Source organism: Equus asinus, chromosome 24, assembly GCF_041296235.1.
Source record: "Equus asinus isolate D_3611 breed Donkey chromosome 24, EquAss-T2T_v2, whole genome shotgun sequence".
NCBI lineage: Eukaryota > Metazoa > Chordata > Mammalia > Perissodactyla > Equidae > Equus > Equus asinus.
In genome coordinates, this window is record NC_091813.1 from 67,521,159 (window position 1) to 67,546,830 (window position 25,672).

Sequence of the window (25,672 nt, forward strand, 5' to 3'; positions counted from 1 at the left end):
TGTAGGCTAACTGTCAGAGACAGTAAACCGTGCAGTAGTTAAGATAGCTGAGAGCCAGGATAGAGGTCTTGTGCCAACTAAAACCTCAGTTTCTCTCTTTAAATGTACAAAGAAAAGGAATAGAGAAGAGGTAACTCAGTGAAAACCAGAATCAAGGTGGGAGAGGCCGGCAGGTCCCCAGTGCCTGAAAAAGGACCAGGGGCTGGCACAAGAGGGTCTCCCTTCTGCAGTTGCTCTTGCTATTAATACACATTTGCAGAGTGACGAAGAGAATAATTGGTTGTAGTTTAGACACCTGTTGTGAAGTCAAACTAGGAATCTGTCAGCTCAACCCCTTCTGCTTCCGCTTCTGCCACCTCATCTTCCCTCATCTTGCCCCATCCTCTCTCCCCTCTCCACCACGTGACAGTGGGAATATGTGCTGCCTTCTATGGTCGGTCTGTAGACCAAGTCCTTTTCCCTACTTGCTGGCATCGTTCCTCGAGATTAGTTAAGGCCAAAGTTATTACATTTCTATTTCTCCTGAAGGACGCTGTAAATTGTTTGAGCTTCTTCTACTTAGACTACATTAAACAAAGTTGAAAGACCTGTTTTTCCTTCCTCGCTCCTTTTGAATTTCATTTGAATTGCATTTGTGAAACCAGGGTGGTCATAAGTGTGTGTGTGGTTTACACATCCGTCTTTGAACTGATGGAGAGGAAAAGTCAGGACAAAATGAATAAACTCCCTCAATAGTTTGAAATTTTTCTTTAAAGATAGAAGAGGGATGGCAGTTAATAAGTGTACGAGGTACTTCCAAAACATCTGAGTGAGAAGACTTTCATTAAAATGAAGCTTTGCAAGAATCTATTGATTGACTCAAAGTGATAGAACCTTGAAATGCACATATATTTCTAAGTTCTCAGTTTTCAGAAGTTTACACTCTCTAAAATGATTAGAGATATTTAATATTGTTAATATTTTCTTTTGCGTCTTCTATCATAAGGGCTTATTTGCTTAGTGACCAGAACAGCTGTTCAGTCTACAGTTTTCTACATAGTCCCCCAAACTCCAGAAATTCTTCAAAATAATCCAGATTCTAAATCATTCTGAATCTTTGACTTTTTTCTTGGTTATATACTTTAGTATTATGGTTATCAATTCTTTCCTTTAGAGTTGCAAACACACAGCAAAGTATTTTTGATAGAGTTAAGTGTGTCCATTGGAACAAGCTGTTTTGACTTTATTAGTTCTCATTGCATTTCTTACACACAGGAAAAAAACTACTCTTTTTTCCTCTTAATGGAAAGTTAGATTGACTCACAATGCCTGAAAAAAAATGAAGTTATTTTGAAAGTCTATCCTAAAATTTCCCATCTGTAGCACAGTAATTATGGATATTAAGATATGTAAGAATCCTTACAAGTCACGTAGAGGAGATCTCTTTGCTCCCTGACTCCTCTGGGCACAGAACCTCCACCCAGCCCCTCCTGCTCATCCCTGGTGACCCAAACTTGAGGCTACAGACACTATCTCAAGGCGAATGATGTTCACTGAGCAAGGGAGAAGTCATAAGTTTACAGGTACGCTCTTCCAGAGTAACTATAAGAAAGACAAAAGAGCTCACAGCCCATGAGATGTAACAAAGCACCTTTTGGAGAACTCGTGTGGTTTGGTGATGCTCGTCCAATAAGTGCCAGCATCTCGTCAATTTGTCCCAATCTCTTGAGCCTGCAGTCGAGCCAAAAACCTCCTGAGCCAAGCTTTCTCACAAGATTTCCTGTACTTCCTGTTTCTATGTGAGCCAGAAATACCATGAGAACGACCTTTCTTGTGGTATTTTTGCACTTCTGCCCTGGGACGAAGATAATCCCACATCGGAGAGGATTTTTTTAACTGTGCAATATTTTCAATTTTCAAATCTTCAGGTTAAGCAGATTCCTCTCTGAGAATGCAGGTTTGAGATGGGGTTTGCTGGCCCTAACCCGCCTCCACCAGGAAGTATTCATGTTCAATGATCCAACATTTTGGGGCTTCGCTAAGATATTTTTACAAAGAAACATGTAAAACAATATAGAGAATACAGTGGAAATTTATGTCCTTTGATTTAAAAAAAAATGTCATTCTTGAAGAAATGTGCAATGAGGAGCTGTATTCTTAATACGTCGGTGTATGTGACATATTATATCATATATTTGTTTTCTTTGTTCTTAACCCCTTTGTTCCAAGGGTCAGGATATCCTGATGCTAAGCACTATTGCAAAATAACTGAACAAAAGTAAAAATAGTCAAACGCTTAGGAAACTCTTCAGTTGTTATGTCAAGGAAGTTTGTGACTGAGGATGAATCTAAGACATTATTCAGGAAATATGCTAATAGGGTGCAGCAGCCTCCATGTACTTATTAAGTAAAATCATCTCAATTCTGGAGAGCCTTCATGCCCAGTCTGATGGCAGGGGAGAGAAGAACTGGAAGGGCTGTCCAGAGCGGCGGGAGTGTCAGACAGTGCTCAAATCCTTTCATCTCTCAGCCAAGAGGGAAGTAAGAAAAGGCCCATCTTTCTCATCAGTGGATCCCTGATTACTCCCTAATTGGTTGTATGAATATCTGGCTGTTACAGGGAAAGCTGTCTGGTCAATATTTTAATAATGAAATTCATGAGCAGTAGTGTCTTCGGTGTCTTTTATTGTTGTTTCAGACTCGCAAAGGACGTTGACCCTTCTTCATCCATTGGGACAGAGAGTAGGTTTGCCAGGGTACTTTTCCATGCATAAAAAAAGAAAATCCACTTAATTCAGTGTGGAAAGCTAAATTTATTAACCATGGGTTTAGAGGAATAATAACAACAAAATTGCAGTAGCCTTTGCTGGTTTCAACTTTTAAAAAACGAGGTGAGGGCATGGAAATAAAACACGCCCTGCAACGGTCTTCTCTTCCCCCCAAGTCTGCTCTTCTCTCCCCTAAAGAGACATCAAACGACTGTTGATAAACCAGCCCTGAAAGGAACGCAGAGAGGAGCCGCAGATTGCACACCAGCAAAGTCAGGTGCCAGGCAGAATCAAGCCCCTTGCAATGCAGAGGTGAGCAGGAGACAGAATTGCTGCAATGGCCTCTGAGGAAACGGGAGCTATCCATGTGAACGCTCAAGTTCAAATTGTTCCTACAAACTCAATTTGCTGGCAAAAGTGCTAAACACAATACCACCCACTTTCGTTGCCGTCCAGTGCTTTTCATAAGCTACAGGGGGCGTCCCCATTTGTTATGTTGGTTCTGACTTCCAGGGTTAGCGCCTCTGTCTCTGAGCCGCCGGACCCAAGACACGTGGCCACGATTGTCCTCAGCTGAACCACTCTCAGGTGGGGACACAGCAGTTAGCGGCCCAAGGACTAAGTCCCCAGTGCTCTGTCTCTGGAAAGTGACTCTTCAATATTTTCTTTCCTTCTTTTCACTGCCATTCTGGCCCCCCACGAAAACCCTTCCAAACTATTATGTATTACTTTCCTTTGAAATGGGTTTTTAACAATCCCAAGCTATGTGCCCGGACTATGCAGCCCCACTGCACGTTTGCGTGGGGCTCTTGATGCTTCCCTAATTCACTGCTCTCAGAGTTAGCTTTGGAATGTGATTCAATGTTATTTCCCTTCCAGCTGAAGGGCAGCTGAGGTTACAAAGGGATTTGACTAATAGGCCAAAACCCAGTTAGGTTTGCTGAGAACCAAAGGACAGCAAAGGGGGGAGGGGTGCGGAGGAGGGAGTGTGTGAACTGTGGTGCTCAGGATCACTCCAAGGGCCTTCTGAATGACCCCAGCCCAGGGCGGACGGCGGAGGACAGGCGAGGTGGCCCCCGGCCAGACCTTCCCGAGAGAGGCAGCTGCGAACTGCTTGTGCGGATGCTCAGCTTCCCGGTTTCCGAGAGCTCCGTGGGGCTGGCAGGGCTGCAGTAGGCGAGCTTCTAGGCTTCCCGCACCACGGGGCGCCTCCTTACCTGACACCTTGCATAACTGGACCCCAGAGGACCCCTGGGAGAGGCTGGTGTAAGGGGAGCCCCGCTTCCCTGCCTGAAGTCCTTAGCGACTAAACCAGCTACTTGCAAACTTTGACAAGCACAAAAGAGAACTGAGAACAGATAAATCAGAAGGGGAAAAGCCAATGCAAAAACCTCGATGGCTTTTTTTCCCCTGTTGTCGTTCCAGCTGAAGCCTGGGATTAATTAAGTGCTGTGAAGTCAGCGCCCGACAGAGAGAGAGAGAGAGAGAGGGAGAGAGAGGGAGACAGGGGAGAAAACGCGCTCTGTCTCCGAGGATCGAGGACAGCACGGTCCTCGCCAGCGAGTGACCCCGCGCAGGGCATTGCTCTCGGCAGCTGCGTTTGTGCGGGGCCTGGAGGGAAGGACAGGGGGCCGTGCCAGGCTGGAGGAGCCTTGCCTTCGCGAAGCTGGAGAGGATCTCTCGGGGGTCCGCCTTCCCCTGCCTGGGAAGCACTTCCCCTCTGGTGGCAGCGGCCGCGGCGGCGGCGGCGGCAGCAGCAGCAGCCCCAGCTCCTCTCCTGGGGACCAGGGCAGAATGCCTGTGCTGGAGCGCTATTTCCCCTCGGCAGAGCTAGGCAGAAGGTGGACGGCCCCCGAGGGTGTGTTGCCATCCTCGCCGGGCGGCCGGCCGGGGTGCCAGCAGGGGCCGCTGCCCTGGGACTCGCCAGAGATGATCAGGATGGTCAAGCTGGTCTGGAAATCCAAAAGTGAGCTGCAGGCGACCAAACAGAGAGGCGTGCTGGAGACTGAAGATGCTCTGCACGGCTTTCCAGGTAAATTGACCGGGAGGTGTGGAAGGGAACAGGGCTGCTTACCGTCAGGCCCTTCCTTGAAGAGCCCCAACCGTAAAAATGGGGCAGGGAGGGAAGACACACTGTGTGGCACAGGGTCCGAGGGCCATGGGCCGTGATTGACGGGTGTTTGCTCCATGGCAGCAATGCATCTTAAAATTAAGAGGGATGTGGTAGGAGGAGCATGGACTGGAAATCAAGAAACCCAGGTTCTGGGCTCTGTGGGCCACTTGCTCGCCCTGTGGCTTCAACAAGTGGAATGTCCTGAGCATCAGTCCCCAGAGAGAAGGGCTGGAGTTGGACTTTAGTGTCCATCCTGCCTCTGGAACCTCTCGTTGACAGGTCAGAATTATCTCTGGGAGAATATTCTTCTTGGCTTGCTTTTGTAATGCTTTAGATAAAGTAAAATATATTTTCCAATTGTTAACAATGGAACGGCAGCCTGTATGATGTTCCCAAGACTGACTTTGCCTGGAAGCTTTTTATGTCCTGGGAATGTTGGTAAACTTCCTTGCCTTGGTTTCCCCTTCTGACAAATGAGAGTAACACAAATTCTCTCCTTGATATCAGGAAAAATCAACTCACTCACAAATGTGGAAATGATGATTCACAGGGGCTTTGTCATGTGATGAGAATGTGCTGTGTTTGGGACGGTTGTGGAGAACTTGGCTGTGTTTCTAAGAGTGGGCACCACGACCACAGAGATAGCTAGCGTCCCTGTGCAGGGGCCCAGCAGCTCCAATAACACAGGAAACCAAGCGTGCGTGACCAGCTGTGGGGTGCTCTCCTCCTTTGGGGAAAGTGGTGGGTTCCGTTTAGAAGAACGAATGTGAGCATGTGTTTACACATCAGAAGTCTTGGCTGGCCCTCTGCAGTGGAATCCTGACGTGCCATGGAGGGTGACAGATGGGGGACTAGACAGGAGAGCGACACAAAAAGTTACCTCCCTCTTTCTCATGGAAAGTGACTAGGAAATTAAAACTCGATGAATTTTGTTTTTTATAATTTAAGCCAGAAACTTTTATTAAGTTGCCTAATAATCTAAAAAGAATATTATTAAAAAATAACACTCTGAGCAGAAAACCAAAAGATTTGAAGAAGCACCAGTGTTGGTCTCAGGTAAACAACGAGTGCTGAGGAGAGAGAAGGAGACCAATGAGATAACTGGGAGATGGATGCCCAGGGACACAGGTCTCAGTCAGAAGAAATGAGGTCACACTAAAGCCACCTCATGTTCCATGTGAAAAATGGAACACAAGAAAAATGGAAAAACCCTCCTTGGGCAGAAAACTCAACTGTTACCACTCTTCCTTTGTTTCAGTACATTAAATGATTAAAATTCATATTTCAAATTACGTATTTGATAAAACTACCTCATTTAGCAGACGTTAGCATGTTTCCGGAGATATGCGTATATTATTACCTATATTATATGTTAGTGGGTGTTTAATTGCTGAAAAAGCAATACTACAGAGAGAAAACAGCACTCCTGTAACTTTTCTCTCTTAAAAGGTACCTTTTCCTGGACATTAGAAAGCTGAGCTGGTTGAGTCTTACTGTGTCCCCAGACCACTGCCTCACCCTCAGTAGACTATGTCTCCGCAGCCACTTTGGTTCCCAGGGACCCTGCACCCTGGTCTGCTGTCCCCTTTGTCCTGCCTGGGGGAGGTCGGCTCCATTACCACACCTCCCAAAGGCTGTCTGCTTGCCTGCAATTCTTCCCCCCACCCTCCCACTCTCAGGGAGGTGAGGGCCCGCAAGGCAGGGAAGCAAGGGCATAAAGCCTTATCGTCCATATATGTGGCAGGGGCCGTCGGTGAAGCCCCAAACACAAGATGCTTCACTCCCCAGTTGTCTCCTGCTTCTCCCATCTGGTTCCTGATGCCGCATTTCCCCCTCACCTGAGCTGCTTTGTGCCATCTAACCTAACAGGGTGACAGCAGGGACCTCAGGAACACTTGTAGATATTTCCAAAAATCTGGCATTTTTTCCATTTTTAGAAAGCGATGGTTTAAGCTGTACAGGGGTTTACGGTAGAAAGCTCCTCAAAAGAACACCAAGACACGTGATCTCTCTCTCTCTCTCTCTCTCTCTCTCTCTCTCTCTCTCATATCTGACCCTCACCTCAGAGCCCTCAAACCATGTATACTTTGACAATACTGATCAACTTGCCGTTCCTCAAAAACACATCAAGTGGTGCCCTGAATCTGAGCTTTGCCTTGTGCTTGGAAGGTCTTTCTTTGACTTGGCCAACTGAAAATGTTTTATTCAAACTACAAAGTCCAGCTCGAGCATCCTTTTCTTTGCAATGACTTTCTTGATCTCCCCACCCTTCCCGAATCTTCCCCCACAGTCATTTATTCCCTCCTCTTTACTGTCTTTACCTGTAGGGACTGAACATACTACGTTTACAGCATGCAATGTCTTTGCTGTGCTAGCAACTAAAAACAGGAAAATTAAATACTATAACATTCTATTTTGACTGTGTCTGATAACAGATAAATAGGTTTCCATTTTTAAAAACCATGAAGTTGCAGAAATTCTGAACAGAACCAGCAATCTAGAGGACTTTAGAGATGGGTGTCCCTCTTTCTTAATAAGTTGAATTGAACTTTAAAAGTTCCAGCTTTTCTTTTCATTAGTGAAGGACATCATTATTTTTACTCATACTTAGACAAAACTGGAACTTTCTCACAAATGAAATAGAGAAGTGTTCTGAGATTTTGCTTAGGTAATAAGGGGAGACAGCCAAAGAATTTGTGGGAAAATAAATGTATAAACATGCATTCATGAGAGATTTTAAGGAGACATGCACTGAATCACGAGTGATGGAGGACAGCGAGGAACAGCATCCCCTGAAGAGTGAGAGGAAGTGCGAGAGAGGAGGTGGCCCTGTGAACATCTTCCTGCCGTCTTCAGATGGGCGTGAACTGGAGACTACTGGTGACTACTCAAAGCAAAGGCTGAAGGAAGGAATGGGGGGATGACAAGAGGAAGAGGGCTCGTCATCTTTGCATTTTGGGGTGCGTGCATCTTCGCATGCCCCAGAGTTGGCCATTGGCTGAGACACTGCTTGCCCTGGAGACGGGCTCTGGAAGTTATCAGCGTGCCCAGTCAGAACGTCAGCTCAGCTCATTGCATTGTACCCAATTATTTAATTTTATTAATACTCACATCATTTTCCCTTCATGAAGCCAACGAAGGATGGTCTAATTATCCAGTTAACACAAACAAGCCAAATAGTAGAGTAGAGACTAAACAGCTTGTCCAGGGCCACACAGTGATGCATCGGAACCAGACCAGGATCTCAATGCCCCACCTTTAGTCTGCAGAACTGACATGATCAGGACACATGCTGGGTACCTTACGTTTAGACCAGAACGTGATTTCATTGATTATATGTCCATGGGCAAACATGGGAACTCATGATATAATATAAACCTTGGTCACACCAGAAAAATACCATTTCCATGGAAAATGAGTCAAAGGATTGTGCCTCTTTTACGTTTTTCTACATATTTTATGGGCTTTAGTTTTAGATCCAAGCTTCAAGTGTTGGGAAGGCCCAGGGAAGGGTCTCCATCCGTTGTCAACAGAAAGTAAGCTATAAAGCCTGGTGGTGAGAGCTTGCCCAGAGTGGGAAGTGGGGAGAGGGAAGAAGGATGGGAATAAATAGATGGTTTCTCCAGAGCTGTGAGTGCAAATATTATTCTAATTGTGATTCTAGTCAGCAACCTGCTGAAGACTAGACATCCCCTCACAGGACTTGTTCTTAGTTGAATAAATAATTTGATTTCGGAATTCAACCAAATAACAGCACACTCTGCAGCTGAGGAGCTTACCTTTCATTCCAATGTCCCAGGTCTAAATTTTACATCGTATTTTACTTATTTATTAAGCTTGTTTCCATTTCAATAGCCTTTGGCTCCAGAAAAATATAAAAACACACAACTCCTTCAAAAAAATTCATTTTCCCCATAGCCATTGTCCTGCCTTTCGAGGAGAATATAAATGTCAGAAATTTGCTTTATATTCAGCCCTGAAAATCAAGCAACTTCAGACAAGAAAACCTCCAAAAGAATTCTCTGATATCAGAACTCTACGATTTCGGTTGACATTTAAAGTGCTATTTGAAAATATCTCAAGTATCAAGCATGATATAAATTAAATATGTTGAAGACTGAACACTTCGATCATTATAATTTGAGGGTCCTTTACTGGATGCTTACTGTATACCAGGGACTGTGCTAGGCACCAGGGACTCAGAGATGAGTCAAAGGCTTAATGAGAGAACAATTATGAATTCAGGAATCAGAGTTGTGTCTATGGCTACAGTGTGAAAACAAGCACTCGTTCCTTTAAACCTCTATGTCAACTCAAAGTATCGGCGATAAAGCTGGCAACATTCAAAAACACTTGTAAAAATTCAAAAATACTTTTCAAATGCTGATCAATATTACTGATTTCATTCAAAGCAGGACATTGTTTGATCAAAGAATGTATTAGTCTTAACAGTAGATAATGACGATAATTCATAACATTTTCTTAAAATCACATATTGTAGACTTTGGCCTGCATTCAATCCGTAGCTATACTGGATAATACCCATTGACAGTTTAATCCGTCCTTTAAATGTGAATGCAAGATTGAGTCAACACTGGAACACACCAGCTTACCTGGCACTAAACCTGTTCCTTCACCTGACATCCTTGTTTTCATAAATGATGTCACCCCCGTGGCAACGCAGGTTCAAACCACTTCCTCCAGCTCTCCGGTGCCAACCGGTTCAAAGTCTCCCATCAGACAGAGTCAGAATAGCAGAGTGTTGCTGCCATGTTGAGATTTTCGCATTCTAATTCCTGCCTTCCTATTATTGCACTGTGCGAACCTGCACAAATTACCTCAGCTCTCTCTGCCTCAGTTTCCTCTTCTGTAAGAAGGGAATCACAATAGCACCTTCACACGAGGTGGGGATTAAATGAGACGACACAAGAAGAAAGTGCCTCTCAGTAAGGGTTAGCTGTCGCAACTACTCGTATTCATGCTATTTCAACAACTTGGCTCACACTCGTTGTCTCCTTTCTGTTGGGTTCTGGGACCCTTGGCCAACCTCATGTGGTTTGGTCCAGAATCTTGGAATAGCCTCCAATTTTACTACCGTCTCTACCCCACTCCCTTCTACTCTGCGATTTAGATCGGTAACATCAAAACGAAAATCAGAATGTGTCCTGTTCCTCTTCAGAATCCTTCAATGGTTCTCCATGGTCTGCAGAAAAAAATCCAGATTCTTTTATCCCTCACTTGAAGCGCTCCACTCTGGGACAAGCTCACTTTTCCCATCTTATTTGTCACAATTGTTCTAGAAGCACTTAGATCCCACCTGGACAAGACAGGCATCTCACAGCTTCCTACTTGCTTTCTGCTCATTGTTGCCAATGCCTAAAATGACTTCCCTTCCTGTCCCCAACTCTGCTATTCCTGAAGACCCCGCTCATCAGTCTCCCGGTGTGAAGCCTTCCTGAGATTCCTGGGGGAACTGTCTTTCCTTTCTGGAGTCTCACAGAACTGTCTTCGTATTTATTTCACAGACAAATCATTTTATTTTATTATAATTACTATACCTTTTCTTCCTCCCCTTCTCGATTTTCAGCTTTTTGAGAATCTGGAGAACATTCTATTTTCTTTGTATTCTCCCTAGCATCTTTCACATGTCAGCCACTCAATACACTTTGAGAAGTAAAAAAGGGAAGCCATCAGAGGGAATAAAATAGCTCACAAGTTACCATTAAATGCATGAAAGGGCTTTTTTTTCTAGGCACAGATTACTCAAGAAATATGAATTCTACTTCTTCCTTTTAATGGAATCATTTTTAAACTTATATTCTGGCAAAAGATCAGGATTAGTCATTATAGCTTTTAAAATAAAATAAAAATACACAAGAGTGCATTTCAAAACTATTAAAAAAGTATAAAGTATGTGCAAGACTAATATGAGACAGTCCTCTCTTCATATAGAGAAGTTGCAATTTACTGATAATTAGAAAATTTTAGAGCAAATGCATATAAATTATCCCTGCTTTTACATACTTTTAAAATAATTACCCTGTTCAGGCATCTTGGAACATTTTACATTAACTAAATTTTCAAAAGTTGCTTCTTTTACATATAACAGTCTGTATATTTCTCAACGTAATTTCAAAAATAGAATGTGGAAGGTGTGTGTTTCCCCGGTCCTACAAATGAGCTTTTCACGGGATGGAGCTGAATGGAGGATATTATTCCTACGTCCTCTGCTCTTTGCCTGGAAACAGTTTCTTTTTTCTTTTATTTTTTTAATAAGGCTAGTTTAACTGGACAGCAAAGCATTGACTTTTGCATCTGACTAATTTCTAAAAGAAAACTTTAGAAGCTTTATTGTAAAAAGACCAAAAGCTCCATTATTTTTTTTAACCCACAGAAGCAACAGAATGTGTGTACTCTTTTCTACTCTCTGATTTTTTTCACTCTTTCATTACCAATACACTTCATAGTACCTAGTAGGTACATACAGCATATCAAAAATGATAAGCAAAGCTCAAAGTACTTGTGCTTTAATACAACGCCCTGCCCTAGATGGACACACGGTATGGACTTTATTCTTTCTTTTCCTGTTTGTCTCTCTCTGCCTTCCATAAATTTTTCTTTAGAATTGACTTCAGTCTCTAGAATGGTAAGGGACCAACCTAAGAGATCGGTTTTATATCTTTGCACTTGTCTTAAATCTCCTCAAACTACAAAATTATCAGAGACCCTTCTCTTCCTTCAGAGGACTTCTTCTCACCTAAAAAAGTCCACATGGCTTGATATTTTATAGATTATAAACCAACCCCCTGTCCCAAGCATTTTGTGACTTCATCACACAAGTACTGAGGGAGTACTACAGAAGAACCTCCCATAGGTCACGGTCTTTATCAGTAACAAGATAGAACTTAAAAGCTGGCAATTGGAAGGCACAGTTGACAAGGACAAAGGAGGGTTTAGTTGTGTATAGCCTTAAAAATGAGTCCAAGGGGCCAAGCTTACTGCAGAAAAATGAAATCCCTACAGAGAGAAGAAGGACAAATTTCAAGAGAGATTGAACCTGAGTGAAATGAACTCGTAGTAAAAATTAAAGGTGGAAAAGCCAGAAAACTGTAAAATAAATCAAGGTGAGAGATATAATAGAAAAGCATGTAAATCTTTAGTGAAGGTATTGGAAAGGAAAATTAAATAACCAAGGGTAATAAGATACGTATAATGCAATAATTAGCCCGTTTCCCGTTGAATCCTAGGATGGTCCGCAACCTCTGAAATTAAAGACAATGCTCAAGATTCTTTCTTGCTTCCTTCTCCATCTCTTTTTGGATGGCACCCTAATATCTCACATAAGTATACAGACCCAATGAGCACTTCTGAAAACCCAGACATATTCGCTTAGAGGGTCTGTGACAAAAATTCATTCAAAAAAGTAAATAGAATTTGCTGAAGAAAATGCCTTAGAAAGGGAGAGACAGGGACAGGTAGAGAGCTAAGCATAGAGAAGCATAGAGCGCCAAGAGGAAACAAGCGAGGATAGGTCCCAAGAAAGACGCTGGATTTGAGTGTAAGAAGCGTGATCAAAAACCCATACAGAAACAAAGAGAAAACAGTCGCTGTTGAAAACATTTGTATCAGAGATCTCAAATTTCCACGCTCAAATGTGCCATAAAATGTAGCCTGTTTTCTCTGCTTCATCCAATCAAACCTTCCTCTTGAGCCCACCCCAACAAAGGATAGGAGAATCTCAGTGTGCTAATTTACAAGGCGGTGGTCAGTCTCTTCTGGTTAAATTACTTCTTTGGGACCAATGCTTTCCGCACTCTTGCTCCTCTCCAAGGTGCTATTTGGGACTGTGTCCCAGGCTCCCCCACTCATCTGAATTTTTCTGCCACACACAACGCAAAGTGCCAACTGAGATCAGGAATCAAAGGCAGGTCATCTGGCCACCGGCCCTGCCCCTGATCCTCTTCCCCACAGTCCCTCAGAGGTTGGGAGTAGATGACCTTACCCTATGCCACATTCTACTTCCCAGGAGAAGGAAGCCTAAACGCGAAAGGGGCAAGAGATAATATCTGCAGACCTATCTCTCTACATTAATGGGATCTAACAGGAGAATGCAGAGTCCCTTTATCGTTCCACCAGGACCAGTTCTCATGTTTATTGTTCTCCTGCAAACTCGCACATGAAAACCAACAAACCAAAAAAATCCTCTTACTCTGAAGATCAGGCGATGAATATTGACTCTCTCTTTCTCTTTCTCTTTCTCTTTTCATTCTCACTAGAGCATTCCTGCTTTTCCCCAATGGATGCCTCTGGAGGGGTGGAAGGGGAAGATACACACAAGAGAGGGCAGAAGTAAAAAGCACATGGATATATCTCAAAAAACATTCTCTCCATTGCACGCTGGTTGAGCTACCATGTGCTGGGGCCCTGTACTTGAGTATTGCATACTCAGTATCATTTATTTTAGTGACATCCCCATGCATATGCCAAACCCAGTGGTTCTACCCTCCCTGTCACCTCCCTCTCTCTCTTAAGATGTACACATACATTTCAGCAACCATCTCAGGACTTTGACGCTGAAAAGTTCGACTAAATGACTGCAACACATAAAAGAGGGTGTCTACAAGTCACACCTTCCTGGTGGTGCCACATTGAAAGCTGAGGTTTTCTATCTAATCCAAGTTGGAATTGTTGTCATCATCACACAGTGCATTGTACTCTGGCCAACTCTGATACGTTTTCATGCTTGAATGTGCAACTGGAAGTCTCTAAGAGCCCTTCTCCTTTGTCTGCACTCTGACCCCTCAGGACAAGATGGGGTGGGAGACACTGGAGAAGGGAGGGTGAACAGGGAGGCCGCCAGCATTGTAACGGGGGTCACTGTTTTCTCCTAGCTTTGGAACAGGAATCATTATTGCGTCTTCCATGTGGCCGATATGGAGAAACCACCACCTCCCTCCCGGTCTTCTCTCTGTGACTCCCCCGAGGTTTAGGTGCGCCTGTCTCTTCGCCTCCTTATCCCCATTGAATGTTAGTTGAGTTCCACCTCTCTTTTCTTGGATCCACCCATGATTCTGTAGCAGAACAAAAAGAAGTTTTCCTTGTCAATTAAATTGCCTCATAAAGTCAAGAATAGTGAGTTCAACAGATTTATAACTCTAAAGCAAATTATTTCTACCCTCTTTGGTCCTAACTGCCCTATTGTTTGACAAATGCTCTGTAGTGTGTGAATAGCTAAAATTGGACTGAAACAAATTTTGTCTTGAAAAAAAATGTTTTAAATGTCTCAGACCCTCCAAAAATAATTAGAAATACTCTAGGAGGTCATGGATTGGAGAATGAGGCTTTAATGTTACGTGCTTTTACGTCTTTTGCTACACAGTAAGTAGCAATTGAACGGGATTTACTCCCAACTTAGAAGAAATTGAGACATATATTTATGGGTTATTTATTCAATATATTCAGAAAGGGAAGCAAATAATTCAAAATTCTGTCCATATGATGAATGTTAGAGGAGTTTTCAAAGAGGAGGTTATTTTTGAGGTAACATTCAAGGTAAGTTGCATTCCTCCAGATGAAGAGATGAAGGACAGTGCAGGAAGAAGAAACAGTAGGACCAAATGCAAGAAATTCTGGGGAATGCCAAGTCATGGGACAAGGAGTTTATCAGGAGTAGGGCTAGAGATGAGGCTGGGAAGGAAGGCTGGGGCCAGATTATCGAAGGCCTGACACACCTTTCTAAGGAGTATATCCTCCAGGCAATGAGCAGGTTCAAATCACTTCAGTGAGAAGTGACATGGTAAATTTTACATTTTAGAAAGATTACTCTTAACAATAATGACTGGTAGGGAGTTAGACCTGGGGTGAGGATACTTGTGGATTTCTAACTATCAGTTTGGTGTTCATTGGCCATATTTAGTAGATAGTGACAATTTTGAGATGATGAATATTTTCCCTTTGACTTACAAACCAGCTTTTCCACATGCTATCGTATTTTACACAGAACCACAAGAGATAATACACAAACCATGAAAGGTAGAGCTCTTTACCACTTGACACCACCCTGTCCTCAAGGATTTATAGTCTTGATGTTCTCCCATCCAGACCTCCCATTCCAGCCTTCTCATCTCTTCCTCAAACTCAAGACCCAGCACAGTTTATCCTCGCTGTCTCAGAATGATCTATCTCTTCCTACTTTGGCAGCCAAGTTTCTTGCTGTCTTCAGGTTACCGTGTTTTTTAAGAAGACAGTTCTTTCAAGTCTAGGTGCCACAAATGGATGAGAAAATGTATAAGAAAAACACAATTTTTTATGTAGCTTATAATGTAGTGAGTTAGATAAAACCACGTAGTCAAATACAAACCAAGCGTGCTAGATACTCCCGAGGAGTGGACGTTAACTCACCTCTTTCTAGAGTCACACAGGAAGGCTTTGTGTGGACTGGTCATTGTAGCTATGTCTTTAAGATGGTGAATTCTCAACAAGATGTGACAAGGTGAACTTCTTGAGGAAGGAATTAACAAGAATGTAGCTACAAAGGCAGAAAAGCATAAGAAATGATTGAGAAACGATGAGTCGAGTTAGCTTGGTATGATGTTTGGAGTAAAGAACAGTGGGAAACAAGAGGGAAAGACGTTAATAGCACCAGGTCACATGTGGACAAGAAATCTTAACTTTTGCAGAACCGTTGGAAAATTTTAAGTGAAAAAACAGAGAAGTCTTTGCATTTTGTGACAGAAAGTGCCTCTAAGATCATCCAGTTGAACCACTGCATTTTTTTAGATGAGAAAACTGAGACCCCATCGAGGTCACTCAACATACTTGGAGCCAATTCGAGGTCCCTTGCTACCCAGCCGTGCCGTTGACTCAGCCGTGTCCTGCTATGGTCAAACCCATCAGCCTGTCAACTCCAGAAATGCCTCTCTGCATGATAATCTCTCTAATCTAATTTCCATCCTTTTCAGTCCCAAGCACTATCATCTCTGTGATTGTATTATGTAAGTGTGTGGAATCCATCTTGCACGAGCAAGAATTGTGTGTGTACCCATAAATGTGCACATGCGTATGTATATACATATTTTTCTTGCTTTCAGACTTAGATTATGAATTGTTCTGGGCAAATGCTAAGCCTCCTTTTTGTGAATTTCCCCATCTAGAGGGCCTGCAACATACTAAAAGGTACCCGGTACAGATGTACAGAGAATACCAGAGGTGAGAACTTAAACAGGAGTGTGAGGCTAAGGGAAGTTGTGTGTAAGATAAACAGAGCTGGTAGCTGCTGGTTGCTTTAACCATGTAAACAAAACGTTACTGTGACCCTGTTCCCTTGTTCTGCCTCTTTTTGCTCTGGTGTCTGGAGGTAGAGCTCAGGGCAGTGGGCCAGAGAGGGCCAGCCCTTGTGGCTGTTGGAAGCTGGGTCTGTAGCACATTTGCCCCCTAAACCGTGGAAGATTAACCCCTCCATCCCTCAGGATCTCTTTGCAAACATAGGGCTGAACTCAGAAAGCAAGTCGAAGATTTAGGAACATTTAGGCAAGACGTTATAAAGCTGATCAGCAACCTTTTATCTTCCCTTTCCTGCTTCTATAAGGTATTTGTGTCCCCAAAGGAAAAACATAGCTCTGGTGGCCATTTTTCCTCCTTTTTCCTCTGAAACCCTCTCTCTCCTCTTGGAAGACTTCTTGGCTGTCTGCATTATGCCATTCGCAGGCTGCCTGCTTATTACCACCCAAATAAGGTAATAGTTAGAAATACAATTGAAGTGGCTTCTTTTTAATAAGCAATAGACCTTGTTCCATTAAAAATAAGACCCTACTCTGAACCATTGCAGAAACTTTTTTTGATGTTTAAAAAGCAATGTCAGTGACTGTGAGGGGGTGGAGGCCAACAGAGCTTTCCGATATTGTTCTTAATTATTTTTACTTCGTGCTCCCTGTCCCCCTGGCTCTAGCTGAGGCAGAAACGGTGAAATGCCATAAAATAACCCTCTCTGGAAGTATATTTGGCCTGACAGGAAACAGGAAATACCAGAAAAGATCACAAGAAAAGCTGTAATCATAAGATTTCTAGCCTAATTCTTTTGACGTCAGCAGTCGAGATAAGTCAGATAAGCAATCAGCAGCATCCGCGAGCTGTGGAGCGCCAATCCAAACAGCCAAGTGCATCTTCAGCCCTTTTGAACTCTCGCATTGTTGTTCTGCGCCTGCCCGCCTCTCTTCCCCTCCCCCCCCCCCCCCCCCCCCCCCCCCCCCCGCCCCGAGCAGCATATCCTGAAATTGTGAATTATGGACTTCGTGTCAACACGAAGGTATTCGAAGACGTTGCACAGACTTTCTAAATTGGTCCTATAGCCAGTTCAGCCTGCTTGGTGTGTTATAAACCCTGGGTGAAGCTGACCGTTAATAAGACATAAGAAAACTAACTCTGGTTTGTCTCAAAAAGAGTTTGCTTCTAAAGTTTAACTTTTCCAATCTTGGCAACTAAACTGTGGCTATGAAATGTCTTTGATAATATGCTAAGTGATGCGTTACTATATCCACAGTGTGCAGTAACCCCACTCATCATGTGATCGCCTTTCCTTGGCCATCACCTGTTGCCCACTGCAGCAAAATAGTTATGCGTGGTTAGATATAAACGACATGGGGGATGCATGCCCCCCTGGGAAGTTTTCGTAACTTCAGAACCAGAACTGTGGAACTCAACCACTAGACAATGAGCAGAGGCACATGTGCAGACTGTTCAGAGGATGAGGTCAGAGTTTAAATCAAGATTTAAATCGATATTGCATTCCATGTAAATTTAAAATTAAAAAAGGACCTAGGGCAAGAACTTATTTATACAACATCTACCTATTTCCAAAAAGATTTTTCAGCTTTTAAGAAGGTTACAATAAAACATAAGTACACAAAGACGTAAAAGCACTCCGTCAGGATGAAAGCCAAAAACCACAGAATAAAGGAGAAGGGAGAACAATTCTGTGAAGTAACTGAGCAAAACTGACGGCTGAGCTTCCTAGCAGATAGGGCAAAATGATGACAGCATTCATTATCTCCAGGAAGAATCACCAGAAGAAGGATTCACCACAGGAAGAAAAACATTTTCCTGGCTTTGAGTTTTTGGAGCAAGTTTTGATGAGGACTTTCTGTATGGTGATGGGGGATTTCCTTCCAGGAGTTCAAGCAGACATGCAGAGTGCCACCTGGGAGAGTCGCACAGACTCCCTCAGTGAAAGACGGCTCCATAGGGACCATTCAATGGGGAGCCAAAAGTGAAGTGGGCCAGCTTGTGGCTTTGGAGTGCTCTGACATAATAAAGGGTCAACCAGGATAAGGGGTCAAGAACTCGGACATCACCACAGGGCAGGAGAATGGAAGAGGACTGCAGCTTTGTGTGGGAAGTGCAAGCCCCAGCAGAGCTCAGCTCTTTAACTGTATGAAGTTGGGTGACAGGCCCCTGGAATGTCAAACTCACACAGTCCCACTTGTCTCATAATGGGCATTCCTGCCATTATAATCTTGAAGATGGAAAGAGAAAAACTAAGAAGCAAATGCCTCCTCTTAGACAATAGAAATGTCCTTATATTTGCTTTTGGTCTGTGCCAGACCTTGGCTCTAATTAAATATTCATGGCTGAGGTGTCCTAATTTACTCCCAGGTGAGTGTTGAGTCCTTACCTGGCTTTTTACCTGGTACTCTTTACCTTAAGTATCACAACTAAGCCCTTTACTTCATCGGTGTTCTCGCAGTGTGTGAACACATGTAGGCAGTCCAAATATACATGTTGTATTAAAAGTTCAGAATAAATAATATCTGAATATATTTTTCGTTTTAACTGAACACATTTCCCACACTTCACCTAACATTCTGCTCAGTGAAAACCCTTTTAATAGTTCCCAAGGATTCAGAAAATTGGAAAGAATGTATGTGCTTAGATTAAAAGACAAATGTTCTGTTCAAGGAAGCACAGGAAGTATGAAAACAAGTGGATTTACTCCTATTCAGTACAAAAGCGATGAGCAGCCGGGTTTGAAGTGTGTTGAGAGCTGCAGTCCAGACATCTTTTCTGAGACCACTTCCAAATAAACTTACCGAGGGGAGTTACCAGCCTGTGTGTGCTGGGGGAGTGGGATTGCTAAAGGAAGCAGATTAATGTCAGGAAGACAGTGATATTGCAAAGTAAGTAAGGAAAAGAGTGGAAGACTAGAAGATGAGAGGGAGCGTAATTGGGCAGAGTAACACCAGCTTTCTAAAAAGGACAATGGAGTTTAGAAGGAAAAAGGGACTGAGCTGGATGATGCCAGAGGGGGCACAGAGAGGAGAAGGAGGAGGAGTTGGATGCAGTGGAAAGACTTGTCACATACCGCATCTTCTAAGAAATTAGAGCTGAGCTGCTCTTCCCGACAGCTCACCAAGGTCGAGGTGAGCCCATCACCGTCAACAGTTGCTATACATTCATGTCATCCATCTTTGCCACACTAACCAAGCTGAATAACTTGCGCCATAATTGGAAACCAAGCTTGAACTCAGGGTCAGCCAAGATGCATGCAGACACAGATGTGCTGTGTACTCGCTACTATAAGATCACTTTGAATCAGGTTCACGTGCTTTAAAGGCTTCTGGGGCCACCTTAGAGGTTGCCGAGTTCTCTCTGTGGGTGTTGTTGTTTGCTGCTGCAAGGGTAAAAAGGTAGAGGACAGAAAGAGCTGCACTTCTCAGGACACCTTCAGTTCTCAACTCCTTGGGAAATAGGCTCCATTTTTATAGGGTTTGTGGTTCTGGTTTAAGTTCTTTTTTTTCAATCTTATGAAAAATTATTAACCTCCTACTTCCTTACGGCCTCCTTTGGGCCCTATCATTGGGGATAATTCTCTTTAATTCATTATCGTGGTTAAAGATGGGCTCTGGAGCCAGACCGCCTTGCATCTTTACTAAACTCTTTTCTCGTCTGTCAAGTGAAAATCACAGTAGAAACTGCAGTATGGTGCTGCTGTGAGGGTTAAGTCCGATAATCCACATAAAGAATCTAGCATGCTGCTAGGACCTGGGAAGCACTCTGTAAGTGCTAATGATTATTATCCCACACTATTCTTCTTTCTAATAATTATTCAGAAATATTAAGCTGCCTTTTTAGCTTCTCTTGGAATAGCAGGGAGCACTTACTCAATTCACATTCCCTCGTCCAAGGTTCATCACTCTGAGTCATAAATGAAGTGGGAAGAACAGAATTTTGACTTAATTATATTTGCAACTCCAGTGATACAATCTTGAGGGTACTCTTCTAACTTTTAATCAAACTTTCACTCGTTATATATCAATGTGTACGGTGAAAGCCTAACGCCTCTAATCATACAATTATGCAAATTATACAAAATGTTCTGATTGATTTGGGATGGAGATACAGAACTTGAGGTTTGGTTGGGTCAAAGTACATGCAAAAATAATTTCTAAAAGCATGTTGAATTTGCCAATATTTGGTCATCAACTAAATCCTTGGCTAAAATAAGTTAAAATGTAAGAAGCTTATGTTCTCATTTTCTTGAGTACTCAGTTATTCATGGTACAATTGGCCACTTAATGTCAAAAACCTATTGAAACACAAAGAGTTTTTTACTTGAATCTAGTCTCTAGCTTACCATTTTGTTGGGATGATAGCCGCTTAAGACTTACTAATGCAAAAACCCAATTCATAACACATTGCCATTAGAATTCCAGCCACAGCTTTTCAGGAATCAAGATTGATCACTCTTGACAAGCACAGACCTTTCCAAAGCACCACAGGGAGAAAAAAATTCAGAAACCAGAGGTTTTGTAAGGAGATCAACATACTAGCTCATTTCCTAATGAAACTGGCAGAGGTTGATGTCTTCTAGTTATGTTTAAGAAAAACCATTAGATTTCCTCGTAAGAGTTCCGAGTTTGGACAACCTTCAGTTGGAGACAAAGAACACCCTGAAAACATAACATCAGCTCTCCCCAAAATATCCAAAGAAACCTGAAAATATTCAGAACTATCAGCGTGTTCATGGAACAAAGACTATGCCTCCATCCCACCTCCAACCTCTGTGTCCTGGGACCCGAGCAGCAAGCTGGAAATAACAATCAAAGGGAAGTAAGAAAAAGAATATCCGATTCATTGCTTTTAGAGGAACAGGACTAGTAAAATTACCCCAGTTCAGAATGTTCTGTGCATTAGCCACCCTAGTCTATGATATGCCAACATTTTAGGCAATGATAATTTCAGGAAGCTCGTATACCTCACCTCTTGTCAACTCAAGTGCTGATTGGTACCCTCTTACGCTGTAAAAATGTGTGGATTTGGGAAAGGTGAATGGGAGGGGCAGAAGGAAGGGGGATTTTCATAGGTGGTATTTTACAGAATTCAAAGAAAAACATACTATATCATGTCCATTTACTTTAAATGACTACTAGACCAAAAGGAATTCCATTGAGGACACTGATGAAAGAAAAAAAGTGATTTATAAAAGGAATAGTTTAATAGAACGTAAGAGTTTTAGGTTCTGCTATGAAAATATCAGAAATAGGGTTGAGAAGTCAGCAACCTAAATACACGTAATCCACTTTTCAGATGTATGAATTATGGATGAGCCAACCTGCGCAGTTTTCCAACACGAGCAGCGTTAACATGTCGGGTTGACTTTACCTGTGCTTTGGACCAGAGGTGGTCTAATAGCGACTTTACAGGGTAGGAGTTGAAAGTGGCTCATTTCTGAGGAGAAAGAAGGTGGGAGAATGAATGCAGACTCCATCCCTGGCTCTGATCAGTCCATAGTTCCTCAATGCGTGTATACAGAATTAATCAAATCCCTGGACAGTGAATCAAAAGACACCTTCCTACTTGCTATGCAGATGTAAACTTTCCTCTCTCTGCACCAGAGCCAGGCAGAGGGCGAGGCGTGGAGATCTGAGCTTTGCTGGAGCCCTGCCAGGAGGGCACAGTCACTTGAAACAGAGCCCATGTTTGATTTAAGCTCAGAATGACAACTTTGGCAAGGGTGAGTGGTGGCTTTGCTGCATTTCAGCAGGAAAAGCGAAGACACTGGGCATAAATTTCTAAGTTTTAATTATGCAAACTCCAAGAACACAGTGGCTGTTTGAATACCGTCCTGAAGTCTGCTTGATTAATCTCTCTAAAATCACACCATTCAGTTTTCATAACTATTTCACATTCAAGGTTTTAGCTTTCACCTCCTCACAGTTGAAATAAATGAGCTGCTTCCATAAATAAAAGGCTAATAATCCCACTTTTTAACTAAGAAAATAGTGATAATGATATTAGGAACATTGAACATTAGAAAATATTTCCCATAAATTGATCATTCTCCATCCACCAGGACTCAGACCTCTGCCAAGCTTGGAGAGGGATGTGAAGAAACGCAAATTACACCCTCCCCCTTGAGAATTTACAGTCCGGTCTGGAATCAAGGAATCCAGCATGAAACACTAAGGAACAGTTTAAACCCTTGTATTCTGCTGTAGAATATTAGTCTAAAAAATTAGAACACACCGGAATCAAAATGGATAATTATTTTAAACCCAGTTGATAAAAATGAATACCTAATTTATCCCTCTTTCCTTCTTCTTTAGCTAATCACGATACAGAGATTTTTTCCTGAATAAGGATTATTTCTAAATCTGGGTCATAATCCCAGACCTTCCCCTGTCCCTGCCTTGGAGGAGGAAGGGACTGACTCTTTTTGCTTCCGCTCGATTTTCGTCCGTTTTCCTCTCCCTGTGCTTTCTCTCCAGCTCAGCCTTCTCTGCCCTCTTCTTCGCTGCCCGCTTTAAGAAAACTTAATATATTAAAATTCATATTTATAAATAAATAGCCAAATTAGTATAGATATTGACTTTATAAAAAGAAGCATACAAACAAGAACCTAAAATCATTTTATTAGCAGAATAAGAAGTGCAATCAATCAAAGAATAAGTATAAATTAGAAGAAAATCTATATTGTGGTAGTAGGGACAGTGTTTGTTATAATGGATTCCATGAGATATTTAGAGTGTGCAATGAGCTTTCACGTGCATATTAGCTCATTTAGTCCTCATAACCACCTGGTGAGGTAGATACAGAATTGTTATTCCACTTCACAGATGGCAAACTGAGGCTCAGCTTGCATAAGAGACTTGTCGCAGATCACATAGCTAATAAAAGATTAGATAAGAAGGCTTTGGGTATGGAAACAACCTAAAACGTCCTTCAACACATGAATAGGTAAAGATAAGGTGACATATATATATATATTTTTTTACATATATTATATATATAGGTAGATACTGGAGATTATTCAGCCTAAAAAAAAAAGGAAATCCTGCCATTTGTGGCAGCATGCCTGAACCTGAAGGGAATTATGCTAAGTGAGATAAGCAAGACACAGAACAAGAAATACTGCATGATCTCTCTTACACGTGGAATCTAAAGTAGTCAAATTCGTAGAAGCAGAGAGTAAGGTGGTGGTTGCCAGGGGCTGAGAGGAGGGGAAAATGGGGTGATGCTGGTCAAGGCGCCAAGCGTCAGTTATGCAGGATGAATGCATTCTGGAGCTCTAGCGTGCAGCATGGTGCTGATAGTTGACAATACTGTATTGTATACTCTGATTCGCGAAGAGAACAAATCTTAAGTTAAATCTCAACACACACACACACACACAATGGTAGCTCTGTGAAGGGGATGGGTGTGTTCATTAGCTTGACTGTGGTGTTCATTTCACAATGAATACGTATATCAAAACATCGAGTTGTACACCTTAAATATATATAATTTTTGAAACTCAATGAAATCTCAATAAAGCTGTTTAAACATTAAATAATAATAAAAATAAATGGGAAGGCTTTGCTCAATACCCGCCACTGAGTACGCGCTCAGCGGACTCCAGGTTTTGTCACTATGCAGCCGAGCGGGACTGTAATCCTCTGCTTCTGATTCCAAGTCTAGGGTTCCTTTCACTTTATACACATCCTCTCGTACATTCCGCTTCTTTGGAAAAAAGAAAAGTCCTTTGGGTTGTTTTGGTTGCTCTTTCAGGGCAAACCCCTGCAGGAGAATCGCCATGCTATTTCCTAGAACATTGTGCTCTGTGCAGTGGCCGCCGTGTAATAGATGCTCAGTAACGGTTTGCTGAATGCATGAGTGTAAATGAATGAGACGAATGCTATGAAGCTGACTGCCACCCTCTGTTTTATTCTACTCCTCAATAAATTCAGTTATTAGCTAGTAGCATAACAAACAGCTTTATTTCCAAATGAATCGCTGTTTGGTGTTAATAGCATTGTTTACAGGGGCATCTCATGGGAGATTATAAGAAATTCTGCACCCATTCAAGGATAGCTGTTTTAGGTAGAGAGGCCGGAGAACGAGTCTGGAATCAGGAATTCTTGGGCAATTTACTTAACCTTTAATGCCTAATCTTCCTCTCTCTCTTCCCCATATAAGGAAAAAGGATAGCTTTACTGCCAAATCTGAAGGTCAAAGAGATGTTGTGAAAATTGGGACAGTACCTCTCGATGCTTTCGGCTACTTAGAACATCCCATACAGGTCACATGAGATGTGTTCAGACTCAGCCACCCATAGGGTGAAATCCATTGAATCCATTCATCAAACATTAAATGAGCTTCTAATCCATGCTCAGCATTGTACCAGGCCCTAGCGGGTACAAAGATGACTAAAAGTAAGACACAACAGGATGGTGACTGAGAAAGCAACTCAACACACCCAGCTTTGCCTCCTGCTCTGTGCTTACGCTGTGTGTGACTTTTCAGTCCTCCGCCTTCTCATGGCTGAGCTAGCACAGCTCCTCATACATTGCTGGACCTCAGACACGGGATATGGACATGATGGAACCAGCCCTCAAGGAGCCCACAGTCCAGTGAAAAGACAGAGATGGAAACAATCAAATTAGGAGGGACAAGGAGGAGACGCAAGGGGAGCACCGACTAGTCACACAGACCTGATCTTGGTTTGGATTTCCTATTGCCGTTCTAGAATCTCAAGACCTTAGTAGGGGCTGGAGCCCTCAACATTGAGGCAGATTGAGAGACAATAAGAAATAGTGAAAAGAGCCTTTCATCAAATATTTGTTACAACCGGGGGCAGGTTTTCAGTAAAATGAAACTAATGTTAATTACCCTGCCTATAAAAATGAGACTCTATAAGGTACAAATATGTGAAAATGAATTTCAAGTAAATACAGGGAAATAATAGTGCAAGGATTGCAAAACTGTAGCCAGTGGCCTGGAAGAGTAAGCAGAGTTCACCGTGTTAGCACGTGATGAAACTCGGCACCTGGAGACTCTGGCTCTGTAGCTGATAAAGCTCAAAGATACCCCTTTAAAACCAGAGTGGGAAATTCTGAGACTAGAAAGTAAACCAGCGATATCTCACAAAATCAAAAGAACTATATATATCCATTAAAATCTTTCTCATCCATATCCTCTTGCTCATTTCTCCTACCATCTGGGGGGTCAGGACTTCCTTATTTTGTGCCTGGACTCCTGCAGTAGTCCCCTACCTGAGTTCCCTGCTTTTACCATGTCCCAAAGACGAAAGCCATCCTAAACACAGGTTACTCTTTCCAAGGCGTAGCTCTGCTTATGCCGTTCTCCTCAAAATCTTCCAGGGCTCCCCACTAATCTGGCATCCAAGACGAGCCATGAGCTGGCCCCAGTCCTTACTTTCCACTTCTCTGCCTCACTCTCCCGGTGCACCAACACAATGTGACAGCTTGTGTTTCACTTACTCACTGCTGTTTCCTGCCTCTGAACATTTACTCAAAGGTGTCTCCCTTGGAGCTTCATG

The 25,672-nt window shown here is 42.7% G+C and overlaps 1 protein-coding gene across 3 annotated transcripts in view; it reads left to right on the plus strand.

Annotated features, from left to right (window-relative positions):
* PDE7B (phosphodiesterase 7B) overlaps window positions 1–25,672 on the plus strand; it is a 293,064-nt gene that overhangs the window by 150,729 nt on the left and 116,663 nt on the right. The window contains exon 1 of one of the 3 annotated variants that reach the window (XM_014850589.3): window positions 3,776–4,779. The exons of the other annotated variants lie outside the window; for them this stretch is intronic. Within the exon in view, the coding sequence (XP_014706075.1) occupies window positions 4,542–4,779 (238 nt within the window). The 5' untranslated portion in view covers window positions 3,776–4,541. Of the gene's footprint in view, window positions 1–3,775; window positions 4,780–25,672 lie in introns of those variants that run through there. 3 annotated transcript variants of the gene reach the window in all.